The sequence below is a fragment of the Barbatula barbatula genome, assembly GCF_947034865.1.
Source record: "Barbatula barbatula genome assembly, chromosome: 2".
In the NCBI taxonomy this organism is placed as follows: Eukaryota; Metazoa; Chordata; class Actinopteri; order Cypriniformes; family Nemacheilidae; genus Barbatula; species Barbatula barbatula.
In genome coordinates this window covers 18403866-18423176 of record NC_136767.1, presented here as the reverse complement: position 1 = coordinate 18423176, position 19311 = coordinate 18403866, and the positions used below count along the sequence as shown (strand labels likewise).

The window sequence follows — 19311 nt, the reverse complement described above, 5'->3', positions numbered from 1 at the left end:
TAAGGAGCAGTTATCTGTTTAGGAGGGAGATTGCCTGGGGGAAGAAGCTGCTCCTGGTGTTTTGTGCTCTGAAGTGCCAGCCAGAGGTCAACAGTTCAAAAAGTAGATCCGATTTGGTGGCCGAGCCATACCAAACAGTTATTGAAGTACACAGAACAGATTTGATGACCGCTGAGTAGAACTGGGTATGTAGCTCCTGTGGTAGGTTGAACTTCCTCAATTGACGGAGGAAGTATTACCTCTGCTGGGCCTTCTTTACAATGGAGTCTATGTGGGACTCCCACTTTAGGTCCTGAGAGATGGTGTAGCCCAGTAACCTGAATGACTCCACAGTTTCCATAGTGCTGTCCAGGATGGTGAGGGGAGGAAGTGATGGAGGGTTCATTCTGAAATCCACTATCATCTCTACTGTCTTGAATGCATTCAGATCTAGGTTGTTTTGACTGCACCAGGCAGCCAGCTGAGCAACCTCCTTTCTGTAAGCAGATTCATCATCGTCTTGAATAAATTTTTTGAAAGAAGGGTCCGTAGAGGTACATTCGTTTGTGTAGAGGGGAAATAGCAGTGAAGAAAGAACACATCCTTGAGGAGCTCCGGTGTTGATGGTACATGTGCTGAATGTAAATTTCCCCAACCTCACTAGCTGCTGCCTGTTCGACAGGAAGTTAATAATCTATACACATTGTATCTGTAAAATAATCAAAGCTTTATTTCATTATTAAGATGAGCCTCAGACAGAAAACAGTATTTTCCAGGAAACAGGGTTTTCATGTAGTCCCATTTACCTCGGTTTGAAGTCAGCATAGAGGATTCTGATGGGGAAACCCTTTCTGCAGATTCTGATACCCTCCAGTACACCATTACACCTCAGGTGGCCAACCAGATTAACATACTGTATGTATGAACAATTCTACTTACACTATTTTTTCATTAGCCGCAATAACAGGTGGGTAGAGAGTAGACAGCAGTTTGACAGAAGACATGTTATACAGCTGTGGTACAGACTCGTTCAGTGGATTCTTGTTCTTGTCCAGCCAGCCAGGGATGTTGTAGTCCAAAGTTCCAGCATAGTGAACCAGGGAGAAGTGGCCTTGCCTTTGGCAGGCTGTGGTTTCATCAAAGCCTGATGCTGATCATACAGCTTGTTCTTGAACGTTGTGTCTGAAGCCTTGGGGAACATGCACTCCTCTTCAAGGATGGACAAGATACCCATGGGCTGTTTGTAAATAAATGCAGAGAATTAGTTATACCGCAGAGTTTACAAGTTGGATATGATTTACTTAAAGATAATTGTAAAGCAGTAAAAACCTTCTCAATGAGCTCAATGCAAGCAGCCAAGTCCATGCCAAAGTCAATGAAGTCCCAAACAATGCCCTCCTTTTTGTACTCTTGTTCCAGCACAAACGTGGTGGTTGAAAAACTGTTGCAGTTTCTCGATGGTGAAATTGATGCACAGCTGCACCATGCTGTTGAAATGGAGACATTTACTGAAAACTGTTATGAATCAGTCAACTTTGAATGGACATAAGATAATTATTGTTATATCAAAGATCTCAAAGCCAGCAATATCCAGCACACCAATGAAGAACTGCTTGTTTGTTACATTCGTAAGAACTTGAATGCTGTTTTACTTTCTGCTTAACAAACATACATCATGCGCTCTTTGAGGTTATATAGCACAGAGCGTTCATTGAGATGGGTTGCCCTCAATCTAGTCAAACTTGGGAGGATTCATTGGGTGGACATCAATCTCCTTTAAAATTCTTTCTTATTAAAGTGAATCAGCAGACATTAGATTGTAATTTTTTAATGATAATCTTTTATTTAAAGATGGTGACACAATATCTTGGTGTTTTATTTGTATTAGACAAGGTTCAACAGTGTAGACACGTTTGTTTTCTTATTTATATTTAGTCATTTAGCAGGAGCTTTTAACCAAAGCGGGTTACCAAAGAGATAAACAATAGAAGCAATTTGAGTAAAGTCAAGTCAAGTGAACTTCATTTATATAGCGCTTTTTACTATTTCCATTGTTACAAAGCAGCTGTACAAAAAAACATATTGACTATAAGCAAAACATATAAGGCTATGCAAATCAAAACAAAAAAGGTGAAAACACAGAAGACAGACAGACCCACTCACAAAACACTCCACACACACAACACGCACAAACACACACACAAACGTGCACACAGACAGACACGCAGACACACACACAGACACATGCACAGGGGCCATCACCTAGAACCACACACCCAAGATAAGGAGAGGGACACACAGGTCAAATATCAAACAGACAGTGCTTGCATAACAAGGCAAAATAAAAATAAAAAAATAAGATTCAAGATTATCATCAATAATCAAATAGCGGCTGAAATTTTGTAGCGAAGACGTGTCAAGTCGCCTTGTCCTTCTTTATCCAGCGCTATCATCTCAGCTTTTGTCAGGTCTGGGCATGGACTGTGTCCTTCCCGCTCTGGTAACCTTTGACTGCGTCCTGCCCACTCGGGTAACCTTGGAACAATGAGACAAGACTGGCTGAGAGTATAGTACTGTTCTGCACTCTTTGATGCAACAAAAAAATCAATTGTTATTGGAAGTGTTCCTGGTTCCGGTTGATATAAGTAGTGCAGCCTAAACCTTTGGAATAGTTAATTATGATAGCGTAGTGTATGCAAGATTAAAAAGATGCGTCTTTAGTCTAGATTTAAACTGACAGAGTGTGTCTGCCTCCTGGACAGTGCGGGGAAGACTGTTCCAAAGTTTAGGCGCTAGATAGCAAAAGGATCTCCCACCTGCACTTGATTTTGAAATTCTAGGTATTACCAACTGACCGGACGCCTGAGAGCGTAGTGCACGTGAAGGACTGTAATACAAAAGAAGTCCACTCAATTACTGAGGAAATAAACCATGTAGGGCTTTATAGGCAATACTCAAGATTTAATAGTTGATTTTTATAAAGCGGCGCTTTATAGGTAACCAGTGGTGCATCATCAATCTTGATGTTGTAATGGAAATTTTCTAGTCTAGCTTCTTGATGTGTCTGTCTATATGTTTACGAAGTGTTTATCTATGTTTTCTTTTAATTGTTATCATGTTTTTCTCTATACACGTCATACCACTCTGCCTTTGCCCTCGAGCAGAGGCCAAGATGTTCTGTTTGGAATAACGGAACTTCTCGTAAACCAGCTTGGGATTCTTGTTAGGGGGCAAAAGGAGGGGGTGTCACATTTTTAATCATATATATACTCTGGGTGCAGAAGGAAAGAGGGCCTTTGCTCTGCACCATGCTCATTGCTTATGATGCAGATTAAACGACAATAAAATACTTTGCAAAGTACCTGATGTCTCTGTATATTGCGTTTGTCAAAATTGACTCACCTTGATTAAGGAATAAGAAAATTCCACAACAATGTATATCATCAATCTTGATCTTGTAGCAGCGGGCAGATCATTCCACAAATGTGGAACAGATACAGAGAAGGATCTATTTGATGCGAGCGACCATAGGGAGCTAATGTAACTTAATGAAGATATGAGTGATATGAGTGTGCTCTCTTCGGTTCATCTCAATGTCATTGATGAAGTGTTTAATTAAAGTTCTGCTGATTCGTTATGATGACTTGACACTATCTTTGAACTTGTCAACAGATGTATTCTGATACGGTACAGCAAATTTGAAATGGACACTGGATTGATCCCAGAAGGATTAGTTTTGATTGAATCTAACCTTTAAATGTCAAGGAGATTTTTGTAGGACTTTTAACATTCAATTTGCAGCATCGCCCCCATTACCAGATTTTCTGGTACACAGGGTGCATACATTTCTTGCAATTTGTTTTGACACAAGCAAATCATATAGAATACAATATATGAAGAATACTTTTTTTGTTGACTTACATTTGGAGAGAGCTGAAGATGGTGCTAACAATTGGTGGTAACAAATTTCGGTCTACAGAGTTTGTTAAGCCAGACAACATTCCTGGGCCTATGTTTTTCATTCTCAAGCAGTTCCCCTAGGAAACAGTCAAATCAATTTTGTTAACAGTATTGTAAAATCACATATTGCTTCTTTCATGTATGTCGCTTTGGATAAAAACGTCTGCTAAATGCCTAAATGTAAATACAGCTGCTGAAAGAATTAAGAGTCGATTCCAAATCAGAATTTCTAAATGTATCGTGGCCATTTCAGTCCAGTGTCTGTTGAATTTCAACAAAAGCAAACCTCAGGATTGACAAAGTCATCCAACAGCAATGTCAAAGACTGTCTTGTGTCATGACAAGACACAGGAAAACTGATAAACATTTTCCAGGTCATTACATAAAAAATATTCTTGAACGTTTCCTAAATACATGTACAAATATTACTGCTATATTGCATGTGTGAATATGAACTTGTTTTCTTGAACTATGAACTGTTTCTCCATTTTTTATTTTCTGCGAATAAACTGTCACTAAAAGAGTTGCATTTGTCTATTTTTTTAATCAATTTACACAATAAAATTATCCTAGATATTTTATTTATAAAAGTTAAGGGCATTAGTGACATTTGACCTACATTCACTGAATGCTTAGCCTGGTAAACCTTTGCCTAACATCATTCAAATAAAAATGTAGATGCCAATGCTCATGGCTCTAACGATTGCAGTACTGAACTTTTCTGATCTTCATCAAACCACTTTATACCAGTTCAAAAGCATGTATTGACGGCTATAAGCCTCTGTTTGTACGATAATAACTAATCAACTGAGATGTATCCCTTGTGTGTGTGTGTGTGTGTGTGTGTGTGTGTGTGTGTGTGTGTCACTTATTTGTTATTCCAAATATGAATAAGTTGAATTCCAAAGCCAAAGTGTCCCCTTATCTTCTCCACATTTTAATTGATGAACATGATTTGAACATGTTGACAGTTGACAAACTTTGGACTGAGCTTTACTTTGCTGTAAATATTTAGTTGCCCATTACACTTGCTCATACCACAGATTGTGGAGAGAGGCCCCCCTTTCCTACCAGGTGCTTGGAGGCATTCACACTATTTCAACATGCCCCCTTCTCTCTGAACAGCTTCAGAGTTATAATGTAATTGGAGAGTCCCCATGCAATATTTTGGCTTGTCTGATATTTGACAGCACTTGTGTAACTTAAATGATCTTGCCAAGTGGCAGTTCTCAGTGTTACAGTATATGTTGTAAATGTAAGTATCCAGTTCCAGCCTTAATCTGGCATGTATGACAGACATAAAGTATTTTAATAGATCTAGCTTTGTGAAATACATCTTACTCGTTGGGCAGGCCATCACTGGTGACTGAAAATACCTACCACGACTAAATCATTGCTATTAAAATAAGAATTTAAATAGTTAAGTATTGATTAGCTGCTTGCACTATTTTACTGTATCAGATTGTTGTTTTATTTTGTGAAACCATTAGTTAAAGCTACTGGAGCCTCCACAGTGTGCTCCAATTGACTACGAATGCAAATATATCTGGACATAATATTGTATACCCCTCATATAGTTCAATTTCTAATAACACATTTTAGATCATAGTTAATCGTCCTTCTGATAACACAACTCCGGTCACTTTTGAAAAAATGTATGAGCATCAATTAAAAATACACATTTATGGACATATGTACATCGTCTTTGTGTAATAGAGGACTATTATACTCAGCATTTACAATTGAAGCATACAATGGCAAAAGAAGGGACAAAATGCTAATCACAGCCTATGTACTGTACAGTATGTTCCTCTTCTTTACTAGGAATAGTGTATCTTTACCAGGAATAGTGTAACTGAAACCATCTGTTATCGGAGGACTGTTCTTGAGTAAGGTGATGAAAGCGAAGATGAAATGTTGCGTGTACAAAAATAGTGTCACTGAGGATGTAAGGGAAAACTTGTCTCCATATGCTCACCCCAAGAATGAAACCAAAGATGGAAATGCTGCCACACAAGCAAGAGATCATCAATCATTAGGGAAAAAAAACAAGTTCTGCCATTGTATCATTAAATGTAATGATATTAGGAATCAATAATGTCAGTGGATTTTACAATCTTCAGTTACAATTGACTTTACAGAACTGTAAAGAAACTTTACAAAGATAATATTAAATTGGTGGGAAAGAAGTAAATGAGTAGTTCCCTTAAAGTAAATAAGGTTCCCAACAAGAGTACTTTTGTGTACACTTGAAGATTACCGGACAGGCTGTCAATTAATTTTCTTCCTCGTGCCATTTTTGCTGTGATTGGAGAATTGCCTTACAGCAGCCATGGCATAGTACAGAGTACAGAGCGTCTATCCACTCCATTTCTGTGTACCAGCACCACCACCTACAGGATGTCACCCAATCCTCTCCATTTTGTTAGATGATTAGATTTCCTAAAATGCTCTCTTTTTACAGCATGTCTAAGACTTTTGAAAAATATTTTTCAAAGGTGTTTAAAGTGTTTCACACATTGTGTTCGATATTTGTTATTCATAGAAATTTTATTTCAGCAATTTAAACCAAATACCGAAAGTCTCACAGAAACTTGGCATTGCTTTGTAGCATTAGACATTATCACCCATTCACTCTTGAAGTGTTTCATTTGATCTAAAAAAAAACATTTGGGAAACAATAAGCCATAAAAAATCTTAACCACAAGTTATGTTTTGTTTAATAGGCTAGGCAAAATATTTCAACCAAACTAACAGAGTTCACGTCAGAACATTAACTTTTTACAATGTTCTATGAAAGCTAGTATTAAGACACAAATTTAACATTATCGCCACAAAATATGTGTTTTAAAAACCCATTATTACTTTGAACAGAAGTCAGTTAAGAAAATGTACTATGCAACAAGGTTAGAAAATGGATGTTACTCTAGTGGAACCCAGGTTTGTCCATCATGTAAATAGGGAAGACAGTCTCTTCAAGGAGGGCAACTTCAGATCCAGTTAATGGCGCCTCCACTGAGAGAATGCCATCTGGAGACAGTGTGGTGACGATCTGTTTTAGGTCCAAGTCGAATGGAAGCCTAATAAATTACACAAGGAAATTTGTGATATAGAATCAATATAACTGAATTTGGAAAGATAAAGTTGTGTCGTTTGGTGCACTTTCCTTTCCATTTCACATTTACATTAAATTGATGAAAGGTCAAAATATTGAAGACAAACTTCCATTACTTGTATTTTCTTGTAAAGCTTCTGGAGATGAATCTGTTGCCTTCTTGCCTTTCCTCACGATTTCCTTTAAGGGAACACATTTAAAATCTCTGGCAATCTTGATCAAAACAAAACATTCTCTTACCTGTTATCTCCAAATACCCCTTGTTGGTTTTGATGCGGATCTCCTCTAGAGAATATGGATTAACATTGAGACAAACTTTCCAGTTTTGTTCTGTCCGTTTATACGTAGCATCAGAAATATGTCCTTGGGGTCCAATGCATGTAGGTAGAATCTCCATGCGCAAAGTGTTAAAGAGAGGCGAGCACAAAGATGCAGTCCAGGATAATGCAGTTAATTTTTTCCTGGCTGAATCAATCCAGCTAGCCTCATCTGGTTCAAGAAAACACAGGAGACCTGTGTTTTGGTCAAAAATATTAATTTGCGTCTTCTCCTCGAACAGGTTCCAGCAACCATTCCCGCAAAATAAAGGACGAGGCATGATTACACCCAACTTAAACGTTTTTAGGTTTTGAAATCACAAGAATATACTGTACTAAGCAACAGAAATAGGATTTGTCAACCCATTGAAGGCTACAGAAACACCGCACTCACCAGCTTTTATACAGGGACAATTTAGCCTTCATCCCAAACATTAACCACAGTGTTGTACAATCTGATGTCAACCGGTCTGTATAGAGCTGAAGGGGTAATGGCAAATTCTTGGTGAATGACAATAGGTACATTGGCAACGGTGTTGTTTTATTCGTGGACTCTATAGTCTAGTCACATCTTGGAACTCTTGTATACCATGGTAACAAACTTTGTTGTAGAAAAGTATGTACGTAGAACCTTTGTGTCTGCCTTGAAAGTCCCTCTGCTTTGTTAACAACATTTTAAGCCACATAAAATCTATACTATGATGTGATGTAACAATTGATTTTACAACTTGAAAAAATACTAAATTCAACAAAATATGAAGGTTTGTGTAAATACAAAACTCGCAGACACAGTCACAGAATCGGTCAGTTTCTTTAATGAAAAATCATTATGGCAAAACATTTGACTTCATCATAAATGCTTAGGATATTCGTATACAAAAAACCATCCAACATTCTTTTGTTTTCCTTCCTTTGAGACACTTTAACATAACCTTTCACATCACTGTGCATCCCATTGAAAGGATGATTTGCATCAGAAGAAAGAGAAGGAGAACTAATCTGCGTTCAGTTATAAAAGCACAGAAAGAGAGGTTTCAGCAGATATACAGTGAGAATGAAAATCGTAAAGCACAGAATACAGGCAAAAGGATTGTTCACGTTGTTTTCTATGAAGTGGAATGATGAAAACAACTCCACAGTGCTTGTGTGGCCCTCAGGTTTAGTGGCATCAGATAAATGGGAGTGTACTGGAAACTGAGAAATATTGACAAGCAATTGGACAGACGAATTACCTCAACAAAATTGTATGCATAAAAATAATGCATACATAGAAGACATCACTTCAGTGAGAGAGAAGTACATGTGATTTCTCACCATAAGCACCGAAGTTTCTCAGGCGAAAGGATTTCCCCCAAAAGGATCTCCAAAAACACTTGCAGGGGTACCAGCCTGCGTGGCGGGAGTGCTCTGTGACAGATAAAGGGCATAGTAACGCATTACATTTTACAAAATACTAATGATAATCAAAGAATAAAGTAATAAAAATTGTGTCAAATGCATTTGACAGATGCTTTATTCCAAATTTACTTGAAGTGCATTTAATCAATGCATTTCATCGATATATGTGTTCCCTCAAATCGAACTTGTGCTCTTTGTGTTGCCAATCGAATACTTTAGAAAGTGAGCTTAAAAAAGGTGAATGCACATACTGTCTTCATGGGCGGTGCTCCAAATGGGTCGTTTCCAAAAGTGTCATCAAAAATGTTTGAGCCTGCTGCAGGAGTTAAGTTTGTGGGTGCAGGGTCCAGATAAGGAGTGAAGGCAGCATCCAAAAGATCTGCCGCTGGAGCTGGATTTAGTGCAACAGAAGGAAAGGACTGCAGAGAATCCAGTGTGGAGGGCCCTGGAGACAAGATGACAGATTTAAATGTAGTTATCAAAACTGTATGCCACACAGCATAAAACACATTTTAGATTTAAATGTATACCATTTGAGCTAACTGGGATTTGGTTAATGTAAAAGTCATCATGGTCTGCCACCTCCTGAGCCAAGCCAACCTTACTGGAAAAGTACTGGTCAAAGGAACCATTGGTGGTGCTTGTTCCATTTCCTTGTTCAATTTTTTGAGGCTTGGCCATCTGGAAATCTTTGAACATATCTTTCCCAGTCTTCTTTTCTTTCTCCCCAAAAGGGTCTAGGGCCATGAAGGCACTTTTAACCGGTGCCGGTTCTTCTTTCACAGGAGGACGGGGTGGAGGACGAGGGGGAATAAGTGCACCCTGATGGCCACTCATCATCGCACTAGGAGCCATAATGGGAGGAAACTGGTTTGATGGGAATGGGTGGGCCATAGGCCCAGAGTTAGGCCAGGTTCCAGCTGGGGCTATGGTTCCTGGTTGACCCCAAGCTTGTGTGACAGCTGGTGCACCAAAAGGTGAAGCTGCTTGTTGCCCCCAAGCTGGTGCCGGCAGACCCCCAAAGGCAGGTGGCTGAGAGTAAGGTTGTGTCCCTGGAACTGTTATAAGAGGAATGCCACCCTGGGGAGGAAACATCATGGGTGTCTGACCCCATGGAGACGAGGTTGTTCCATGAGTCTGAGTGACCGAAGCAGGGCCGAGAGACAACGAACCTACAGAATACCAAAAAAAGAGAATACCACATTGAAAACAAATTAGTTGAAATCCTGTTTGAAGTGTTTGAATTGCAGTGTATTAAAGGGATATTTCACCCAGAAATTCAAGATTTGTATCATTTATACACCATCATGTCATTTCTAGCCTATAAGACTTTCTATCTCCACAGAAGAAAAAATTAAATAATAAAGAACACTGGTGACCAAACAACATTGGGCCCCATTGACATCCACTGTATGGACAAAACCACTGAGACATCTCTCAAAATAGCTTCGTGTTTCACAGAATAAATGGTCATAAACAGGTTTAGAATGACATGAGGGCAGATAAATATTTTTGGGGTGAATCGTCCCTTTAAAGCTAACACTAACTGAATGAGCTTGTCAGTTTTACCAAGACCAGAGATGTTGGAGGTCGATGTGGCGTTGAATAGGTCAGGTGGAATAGGCGAGTTTTGGTTTGAGGGCAGAGTCTCATTTTGGGTAGGCGGAGCAAAGAGCTCAGCTCCAAACAGGTCATTTCCAGGTGACTGGGAAGGCACAGTGTTATTTTAGATTTTACATTTTCAGTAATCTCATGAAAAAAATATATAAATAGAAGCTACTTCACAAAATACTTCTAATTCACATTAAAATGGAGGCACATGAAAACAAAAATAAATCAGCCAATAGTTCCAACGTTTTACAAGAGGTGCATGATCAGAGGAAAATGTGACTGATTGTCATTGTCAAGTACTGCACTGTGAACACTGAAATAAAATATATAATTTACTATAAAATATTAAAACAAAAACCAGAAATTCAGACCTTTACTATGACGCAGATACAGATGATGCATAGTTTGTGTTAGCAGGGAAAAGAGCAATACCATTTCTCTAAACCAGTTTTTCCCATACTGGGGTTCGCAAACCCCTGGATGTTCGTGAGTGAATTGGAGGGGGTTCTTAAGTTCTGTATGTATTGTCTACCAGTGTATATACAGGTTGTTACAATACTTAAAAAAAATACAATTTAAAAAGAAATATTTGTAATATTATTATAAGATATACCATGTTTTATTATATTTTAAATATTATATATATATTAATAAGATTAGTTATGTTAAACACTACTGAAACCTTAAATTAGTTTAGAAATATGATTTTAAAGTTAAACTATTTACATTGTGACGAAAAACCCAACACCTGATACAAAAACAAGATACATTCAGCTTAAGACAAACTACAAGGTCCTTTTGAATCATAACATTGAATCAATCACATGATTACACTCCAGCTTTAGTACTTCTCTTATAATATCAATGCAATAATAAAATAAATGTATCTGACAACATCTTCACACTTAAGTACAAGTTATACTTAATTTTTTTAATTTATTGATTTTAAATATACAAACCCAGAAGAATGTTCAAGTAATATCTGGTTGTATTAATTTTTGGTGCACAGCACAGTCCTTGTAGTCTCTCTTGACTTTTGGCTTTGCAGTAAAACTTCTGTTTCTACTTTTAAATATTCACCTTCTCTCTTCTCCGAATGTTTCCACACTTCAAGCTTTGAGGCGGAGGGCTGAGGACCATCAACCCTCCATTTTGAGCATCTTTACTCATGGGCGAGGTTTGAAACAATGGGACTGATTCACTTGCTCCGTTACACAAAAGGGGACTGTGAAGGACTGAGGGACCGGATTTGAATAATCCATTTAAAATGGTTGGGTTGTTTAATGAGGTACTGCGAAAAGGATTTAGGCTAAAGTTGGGATTGTTTTTGTGTTTTTGCGCATTTAGAGTATTGCGTGTCAATCCATTAAGGTGCTTAATGTCTGAAGTGCAGTCTTTAGCCAAAATTGATTCTGGTCCATTCAAAATGAAACTAGAAAAACCAGAATCTTTATCAGAGGAAAACAAAGAATTTGCCTGATCACTGAAGACAGTAAATGAATCATCACAGAAGGGATCTGGATTGGGAGCAGTGAAAAAATCAGATGTTGGCGTTAGGGGTCCATCTACAGGTGTATTGCAGAGGGTAGATTGGTATGAGATGAAAGGATTGTCCTCAATGGCAACAGAAAAGCTAAGCAGCAGGACACCGTCAGGCTGATTTTCAGAGGAAAATAAAAATATGAGATGAAAAAGACAGATGAGGTGAGACTGAAACTGTTAATCACATTCAAACAAAATACTTTCTGTAATGAGGAATAAAGAGGTAAGCATGACATGAAGAGTACAAGTAATAGCATGTAATGGGTTCTTAAATTTCAAATCCTTAGGTTTGGGGGCCATCTACTGGCCAGATGCATTAATAAATAACACAACATTAGCATTTGAGTTTGATTGATTATCTATGTGGACTTCACATGCTCTTGAAAATTCAATAATTTTCCCTTTAACCCACAAATAATGTATGGAACACTGCCCTTTTAATGTTAATCATAAATGCATCAAAATCATTGTTTACATTAATGTTACTAAATACTTTTTAACGGTTACGTCCACCTTTGTGGTGGGAAAAATCCCACTTCCAAGATAGTTAATGCATCATTGGCAACAACTCCTACTTGAGACACTTAAATGAGAAGCAAGGGGTGAAGGGTTGCTTTGTCTTTGTTAATTGAAGACAAAGTGGCATGTTTAGAACTAAAAGCTCAACAAAAGATAATATAATTGTTAGTCCAATAAATAAAATATATCATTTTTTTTTATAGGGTTTCATTGAATAATCAAGGTTACCGTAGGAGAGTGAATGTCAGGTGGGGTGGACATATCTCCAAACAGGTCCATCTGTTCCACAGTCTGAAAAACATTCAGTGTTTAAGATGAGATGGTGTGTGTGTGTGTGTGTGTGTTTGTATATGCATCTCTACAGTATGTGTTTTATGTCCACTTACCTTTACAGTATTGTCTTTGCCATCAAAGGTGAGTAAAGCATCACCACCATTCTATTGACCAAAAATTTAAACTAAGGAAAATTAACTAAGGAACAGACAAAAAAGAGTTTATGACTACTAAAGAGCTACCTACCTCAATCACAGTGTTATTGGCTTCACCCTGCAAAAAATGATGATAAATTTAGTATCTTGCCACAGTGACATCATCTATAGAGATATAAACTACATAAAAGTTCATTACAAAAAAATTATCTAATTATCTATTATTTTAGACCTTATCTAAAATAAGATGACTTCTGGAACAATAAAAAGCTTGGAAGCCAAATTCAATAAAAGGAAACAAGTTCAATAAAATACTTGAATTATTATGCCAAAATAATATGAATTAATAATGGTAACTGCCATGTAGTTTGACAAAAAATACTTTTGGTAACCCTCTAGCTTATTTTACACTCAATTTTAACATGCGGTACAAAATAACCCCAATAAAATCATATGGCCAGAACGCCACAGAATCTACAGAACCTTCTGTGCAGCCTCTTGCTCTTTCTTCCGCATGTTAAAGATCAGCTGAAACAGATCCTTCAAATCACTGACCAGAGGTTCAGCCTGTAGAAGGATTAAAAGCAATAGAGAACATGCCAACTATTTTGAAATTACAATTAAAAGGTATTTTGAACTTTCAACTTGCAAAATACTGAAAGTTTCTTCAATAGTTCAGGTAAACCTCTAGTACCACATCACATTATTTGTATATGAAAGATTTTATATTTGTGTCACTTTAACCTGTTGAGCTGCCTTGATAGCAAAGAACTGATGCTGGCCTTCTGCTCCACACACGTACCCAAAGGCCCGGTTATCAGTGACATCACGAGCTATGAACGAGATCTTATTCACAACATGTTCATGCTCAATCACCTGAGGGTCAAGAGAAGCTTGGTCATAAAGTTCCATACATGAAAATCCATGTTCACAATATATGGATTTTAACGATATGATGGTGTTAACAAACAGCATTAACTACTTAGTACTCACCCCAGTTTTCTCATCCACAATTTTGATTCCTGTTAGAGAGATGTTCACCCAGATTCTTTGCTTGTGTTTGCCTTGAGAACGAGCAGCTATTGCCATGCCCTGTAAACATATTTATAAACTACATATGTATACATGTATATAAATGCTTCAATAAAAGAAAATCTCATCTGCCAAATATAAACGGGTGGTTGTTCAAGAGGTCAAAGCAAACTTGATTTAGAGTAAAGGTTTTAGGGGCGGTTTCCCGGACAGGGATTATCTTAAACCAGGACTAAACCTTAGTTAAATTAGGGTTTTTAATTAGTTATTACGAACATGCCTTATAAATAAACATTACTCGTGACCAATTTGAGACAAAAAAATTATGAAATACATTTTAAGATATGTCAGTGCAAGGGGTTTTCAATTTAGACAGCTCTAACATAAATTTTAGTCTAGGACTAGCCTGAATCCCCATTAGAGGATACCACCCCAAAAGGGTCAAATAAAACAACACAAGTGAAAGTAGCCATTTTGCATCATCACCTTTAGCTTCATCATGGAATCCTGACACATTTGATCTCCTCTTGCTTCTGCGACATCATCCACACCAATAAGCTTGGCTTTATACCTCACTCCATCTCCTTGAAACCTGGCCAGCAGGAAGTCATCGGTTTTCTCTGGGACTGTGGAGAGAAAAAGATAAGCTCACACTACAAATAGATTTCTGTATGTTTACTGTAGACATCAGCATGATACAAAAAATACACAAAGAATACACAAGAGAAGATGACAGACACCTTTTTTTCTATCCCTCCAGAATGAAGTCTTAGTCACAGGTGCAGAGGTTGTTGTGTCAGTTGTCGAGATGGATGGTGTTGGTTCAGATTCTGCTGGGGTAGCAGGTACTGCAGGAGCAGGCTCGGCCTCAGATGGTTGTGACATCGTGGGTGCTTTGGTACAGGTAAATGAAAGCAAAACTTGGGACAAAACCCAGCCAGAGAGACTAAGGACGGGGTGAAGCACGTAGGTAGGATGTTTAGCAAATGCACATTCTCAGCACTGTGCCTAGACAATGGAGAGAAGAGACCAAAAGTACTTGTAAGAGCATAAAGAAATGTGACAATGATCTTTTACTCATGTTTTTAAGACTTCATTACAAACAAACAACATCTCTAGACAGTATATGTACAAATGACCTTTGCTGTCTGTAACACACAAAACTTTGTCGACTTGTTTTACATGGGTCATAGGCTCTTTCACTGATAGAAAGTCAGAGGAAAGAGAGGAAAAGTGTCAGCAGAAAAACACTTCCTGCTTTGTAGGCAAATGCAACAAAAATTAAACATTCTCCAATGCTTAAACACGAAATTTATAGGAAAATGTAATTAAGAGGGAAAACCGGCACATGATTCTGCAGAAAGAATACTACAATCTATACGCCCATTTCTCACTTTCTTAATGTAACAAACATATCATACATTTCTATACATAACCAGTAGTCAACACATAAAAACAAACACGATCTTATAGCATAAAGTGATTCATTTTAATCAAAACATTGAACAAGATCACCCAACAGATGAATAACTTTTTTTGTAGTTAAGCTAATTTAAGAATGATTTAAAATAGGATTTGTTTAAATGGTCAGAAAGATGTAGCTTACCAGCAGCCTAAAGATGTTTAGCTGTGCATTTCTCAGTATGAAGTGGAAAGTAAGTGCGAGCGACAGAGCAAAGGTGAGATGATCAAAGGTTGAACAATTAAAATTTGTTAATCTTATTCCACCTGCCCATCAGGCAAAAACACAAATCCAATCCCATGATTCTCAACCCTACCCAGTCGTTCTCCTGAAAGTCTTTTTGTCAGAACATCTAGCTATTTAAATTTTGACAAAAGTAAAAGTGGAGATTACAATATGTTTTTTTCAATTAATGTTCACACTGAGATACAACATTGCAATTACATGACAGACTCAAATTTATTTGCAGCATTAAAGCTTCATGATTAACCCAAAGTTCTACAAGGTCATATGACATTTTTGGCCTTTTTAATCCTTCACTATAAACTATGACAATACAAGGAAATAAATATAACAACAGGCAAACACAGAAATAAAATTGAACACTAAATTGAACAGAAATGTATAAATGGGACATTAGAAGTCTCATTTACATGAATTTCATAATTTTATCACTGTATCATATAAGTCAGGAGAAAAATGTTTAATGGCACTCAACAGCTGACAGCGACATCCGAATGCAATTCTAGCAAAGATATAAACAAAGCTTATCAGATGAGATTTTATTACAGCGGAAAACAGTGGCAAGATTGCTGTACGATAACTGATTATTGGCTTGTGTCCCAGGTCATACAGTGAAAAATGCACCCATAAAACAAGTGTGACTAGTGAAGACAAGAGTCTTGTGCAAGAACACAGCTGCATGAAATATACAGTCTTTAACAAGCACCTAAGGTAAACTACATGCCTTCTCACTCCTACACAACATAAAAGGCTGAGAAAGGTTTTATGGTTTTGTGAACCTTTTTTGCTGTTGGGTGCAGGTTTTCTAAAGCTACTTTTAAATGTGAATTTAGAAGGTTGAAATAACTCCCTACATTTATACATACTGTCCACAGAAACCAACAAACAACAATATGATTTGATGAAATATCCTACAGTCACAGCTGATCAGACGAGAAAGTTCAAATAGGCCTTGATAAAACCACTGACATGGTTTATCGCCAAAGCATGCATAATGTGACTGATGTTAAATATATTTTCAATTGTACTTCACTCTAGACACTTTAGAGCTTTTTTGTAGAATTTATTTTGATAATCTAAATTACTCCGACAAATAAATCCAGAAATCATCATTACACATTAAACCAATAGTGGCAATGTAAAAGACAAGGGATGGTGAATTAGTGCATGTACAATTTGTTTGTTTTTAGATTCATTTTTTTAAGATTGGATCTTTTGAGATGAACAAAACTGAATATGTATACTAAAACACCCAATATACCCAACTTGTTTGCACTGAGATGAGTACTATCCTGGCTGTTCAGTAACTTAAATGGAGCCGAAAGTCACAACAGTTAAAATTTCATTAAACCAGAGGACTCAGCAACATTTGAGGGTGTTCATAAACTCAGTAGGTCATTTTGCATCAGCAATCTTTCAAGCACGTAAAACAAGTCGTTACATTATAACCATGAGTAAAATGTGATTTTGCCAAAAAAAGTCTGCTGTGAGGTTCAATACATCACTAATTTCCTTATGAGCACTTGCAGAATGGCACATGCTGGAATAAATACGAATTCATTAATAAAGACACTACATCGAAGTAGATAGGGAATCTCACTTGTTTATAATAAAATGAGAAGGTTTTTTGTTGACTAGTTGAAACGATTGCCTATTAAAAAGCACAAATTTCAGAATTTAATTTATTTCATTATTAGACTAAATAAAACTCGACTCCACTTAATTGTTTAATATGATAAACAGGTTGTAACTTCTTTTGTAAAGTCAATTTGTTTATTTTAAATAAAGCACGCGGTCAGGTTCAAATTACAATAAACACATGCAAGCAGCAATGTTTTCCATGCAACTCAAATCTCTTTTCACCCTTTAAAAAGTATCACTTCGTATTGCCACCAGGTCAAGCACAAAGTTATGCCGAGCAGTTAGATACAACCAATTATTAAGTTAATGACGCAATACAGGTACGCCACCTGTTAGCCTATTTGGTGGAGTAAGTAACCAGATATAAGCTTACCGCAATTATGCATTCTTGACGTCCATACCTGGATGACTGATGACTGAAAAGCGAGAATAGAGCAGATGAGACTTCTGCGCACTTTGAATGAACGTTAAATTCAGATCACAAGCTTCCAAACAGTCGCTTCCCAGCGTCCTCGAGCTGCTCGAGTTTCAGAACGACAACTGACTGAGACTCGAGCGCCACCCACAGGTACCGGATTGAACCCACCTTTACTCAACCTTTATAACCTCTCCAACTGGTACCTTACAACCCGACAGTGGTGTCACCTGCTTCGGATTTTAATCGGGATGTAAAGGGATTTGATAACTGGAAAAGCATTACTTGAGTTTATACATGTGTTGGGTTTTGTTGATAGGATGTAGAACAACACCATTGAATCCTTGTGACTCAAAACACATTTTCAAACTTTTGTGGTTTTAATTGTGAAGAGCTGGTGTTAAATCATGTATTTTTAATTGGAACTATAGAAATTGTCCGTTTTTCAGCAGAGATATTATAAAAAAATTATAAAGAAAAATTATAAATAAGTTATTTAATATAAAACGTTGTATACAGAACTTGTGTTCATTGGGGCATGTTTGAAAACCAGGAAAGGAATTAAGCCTTTTGTTCATCCTTCCTTCCTTTGTGCCATTGGTGTGCTGACACTGCTGTAATAAGAAAGGAAATAAGGAAAGATGCTTGTGAAACCAAAGAGGGAATTTAAAGATAATAGAAAGAATAGTTTAAAGGGGGTAGGAAACGTGCTTTTTTAATGTATAATATATAAACAACATCAATAAAAAACGTCTGGCTGGGGTTTACATTATTCTTGGTCAATCTGTAAAAAGAATACAGAAGATTTCTGCAAAAGTATGGGTTTTTACAGTATATGTAACATTACAACACAACCGATGTGACTCATATTTTATTACTTTTCTCTGCACTCTATGCATAAGTTAGACTTGCGTGTTCAATCATTTGAATGATTTTAGATCATTCGAGATTTTAGCATTATTGTACATAAAATAGGCAAAAATATTTAGACAATTCAGCTTACTGCATGGAGAGCCTCCTGCATCGTTTCCTTCACATTTGGGAATTTGAGACCTGAGAACATCCAAAGTTATAAATCTTAAATTCATTATTTACAAAGTATAAATAATTCAATAATTTAAAAAAAGCAATACATTTGTTCATTTTGAGTTTAAAGTCCAAAAGTAGACACACACCCCTTTTCAAAATTTTCCCAAATATGCAGAGAAAATTAGTGAAGACTTCAATGTTTGGGATTACTATTAGACTTTTTTAGAGAAAAGTTTTCTACCAGTTATATTGTCTAAACAACAGGAAAATGACTGAGGATTCCATTATGTGCAGTTCACGTCCTTTCCACCTTCCTGAGCATGTCAAGGGAAGTGTCTGAAACATTAAAAAGTTGTGTTCTCAGCACATAGCTGTAGTGCAAAGGACAGGTTCTATGTCCATGGAGTGCCACACTGCCAGGCCAACATTCCTGTTTGACCCTGCACAAAGAAAACTATCAGAGCTTTATTGTTCTATGACATGGTTGAATTTGAGGTGTTTTTCTTATTAAAGTAGGAAACGCAGCTGACTTCGCATAGATGATGTTGGCTGGTGATGATAGGTATTTCACTTTAAGAATACATATCTTGAAAGAGGAAGGGGGGTTGAAACATGTACAT

General features: G+C 37.1%; 2 protein-coding genes across 8 annotated transcripts; both read right to left on the bottom strand.

Moving 5' to 3' along the window:
* Window positions 1-6865: 6865 nt before the first annotated feature.
* hspb15 (heat shock protein, alpha-crystallin-related, b15) lies at window positions 6866-7451 on the bottom strand (the record flags this gene model as incomplete). The annotated part of the gene is made up of 3 exons (XM_079471305.1): window positions 6866-7019; window positions 7171-7234; window positions 7295-7451. The coding sequence occupies 3 exons, from the start codon at window positions 7449-7451 to the stop codon at window positions 6866-6868; spliced, it is 375 nt and encodes a 124-aa protein (XP_079327431.1).
* A 713-nt stretch (window positions 7452-8164) lies between these two features.
* dab2 (DAB adaptor protein 2) lies at window positions 8165-18039 on the bottom strand. 7 transcript variants are annotated; one of them, XM_079449493.1, is made up of 16 exons: window positions 17834-18039; window positions 17621-17663; window positions 14642-14909; window positions 14388-14527; window positions 13863-13961; window positions 13614-13745; window positions 13353-13436; window positions 12961-12987; window positions 12828-12878; window positions 12670-12732; window positions 11461-12036; window positions 10339-10474; window positions 9300-9941; window positions 9021-9214; window positions 8686-8778; window positions 8165-8565 (listed from the first exon to the last, which is right to left on the bottom strand). In XM_079449493.1, exons 3-15 carry the CDS (start codon window positions 14784-14786, stop codon window positions 8704-8706), a joined length of 2364 nt encoding a protein of 787 aa, XP_079305619.1. In that variant the 5' UTR covers window positions 14787-14909; window positions 17621-17663; window positions 17834-18039; the 3' UTR covers window positions 8165-8565; window positions 8686-8703. The 7 variants fall into 7 exon arrangements, with proteins under 7 accessions (XP_079305619.1, XP_079305618.1, XP_079305621.1 ...); XM_079449492.1 differs by having other exon boundaries at window positions 17621-18007; XM_079449495.1 differs by lacking the exon at window positions 17834-18039 and having other exon boundaries at window positions 11857-12036; window positions 17621-17822.
* Window positions 18040-19311: the final 1272 nt, after the last annotated feature.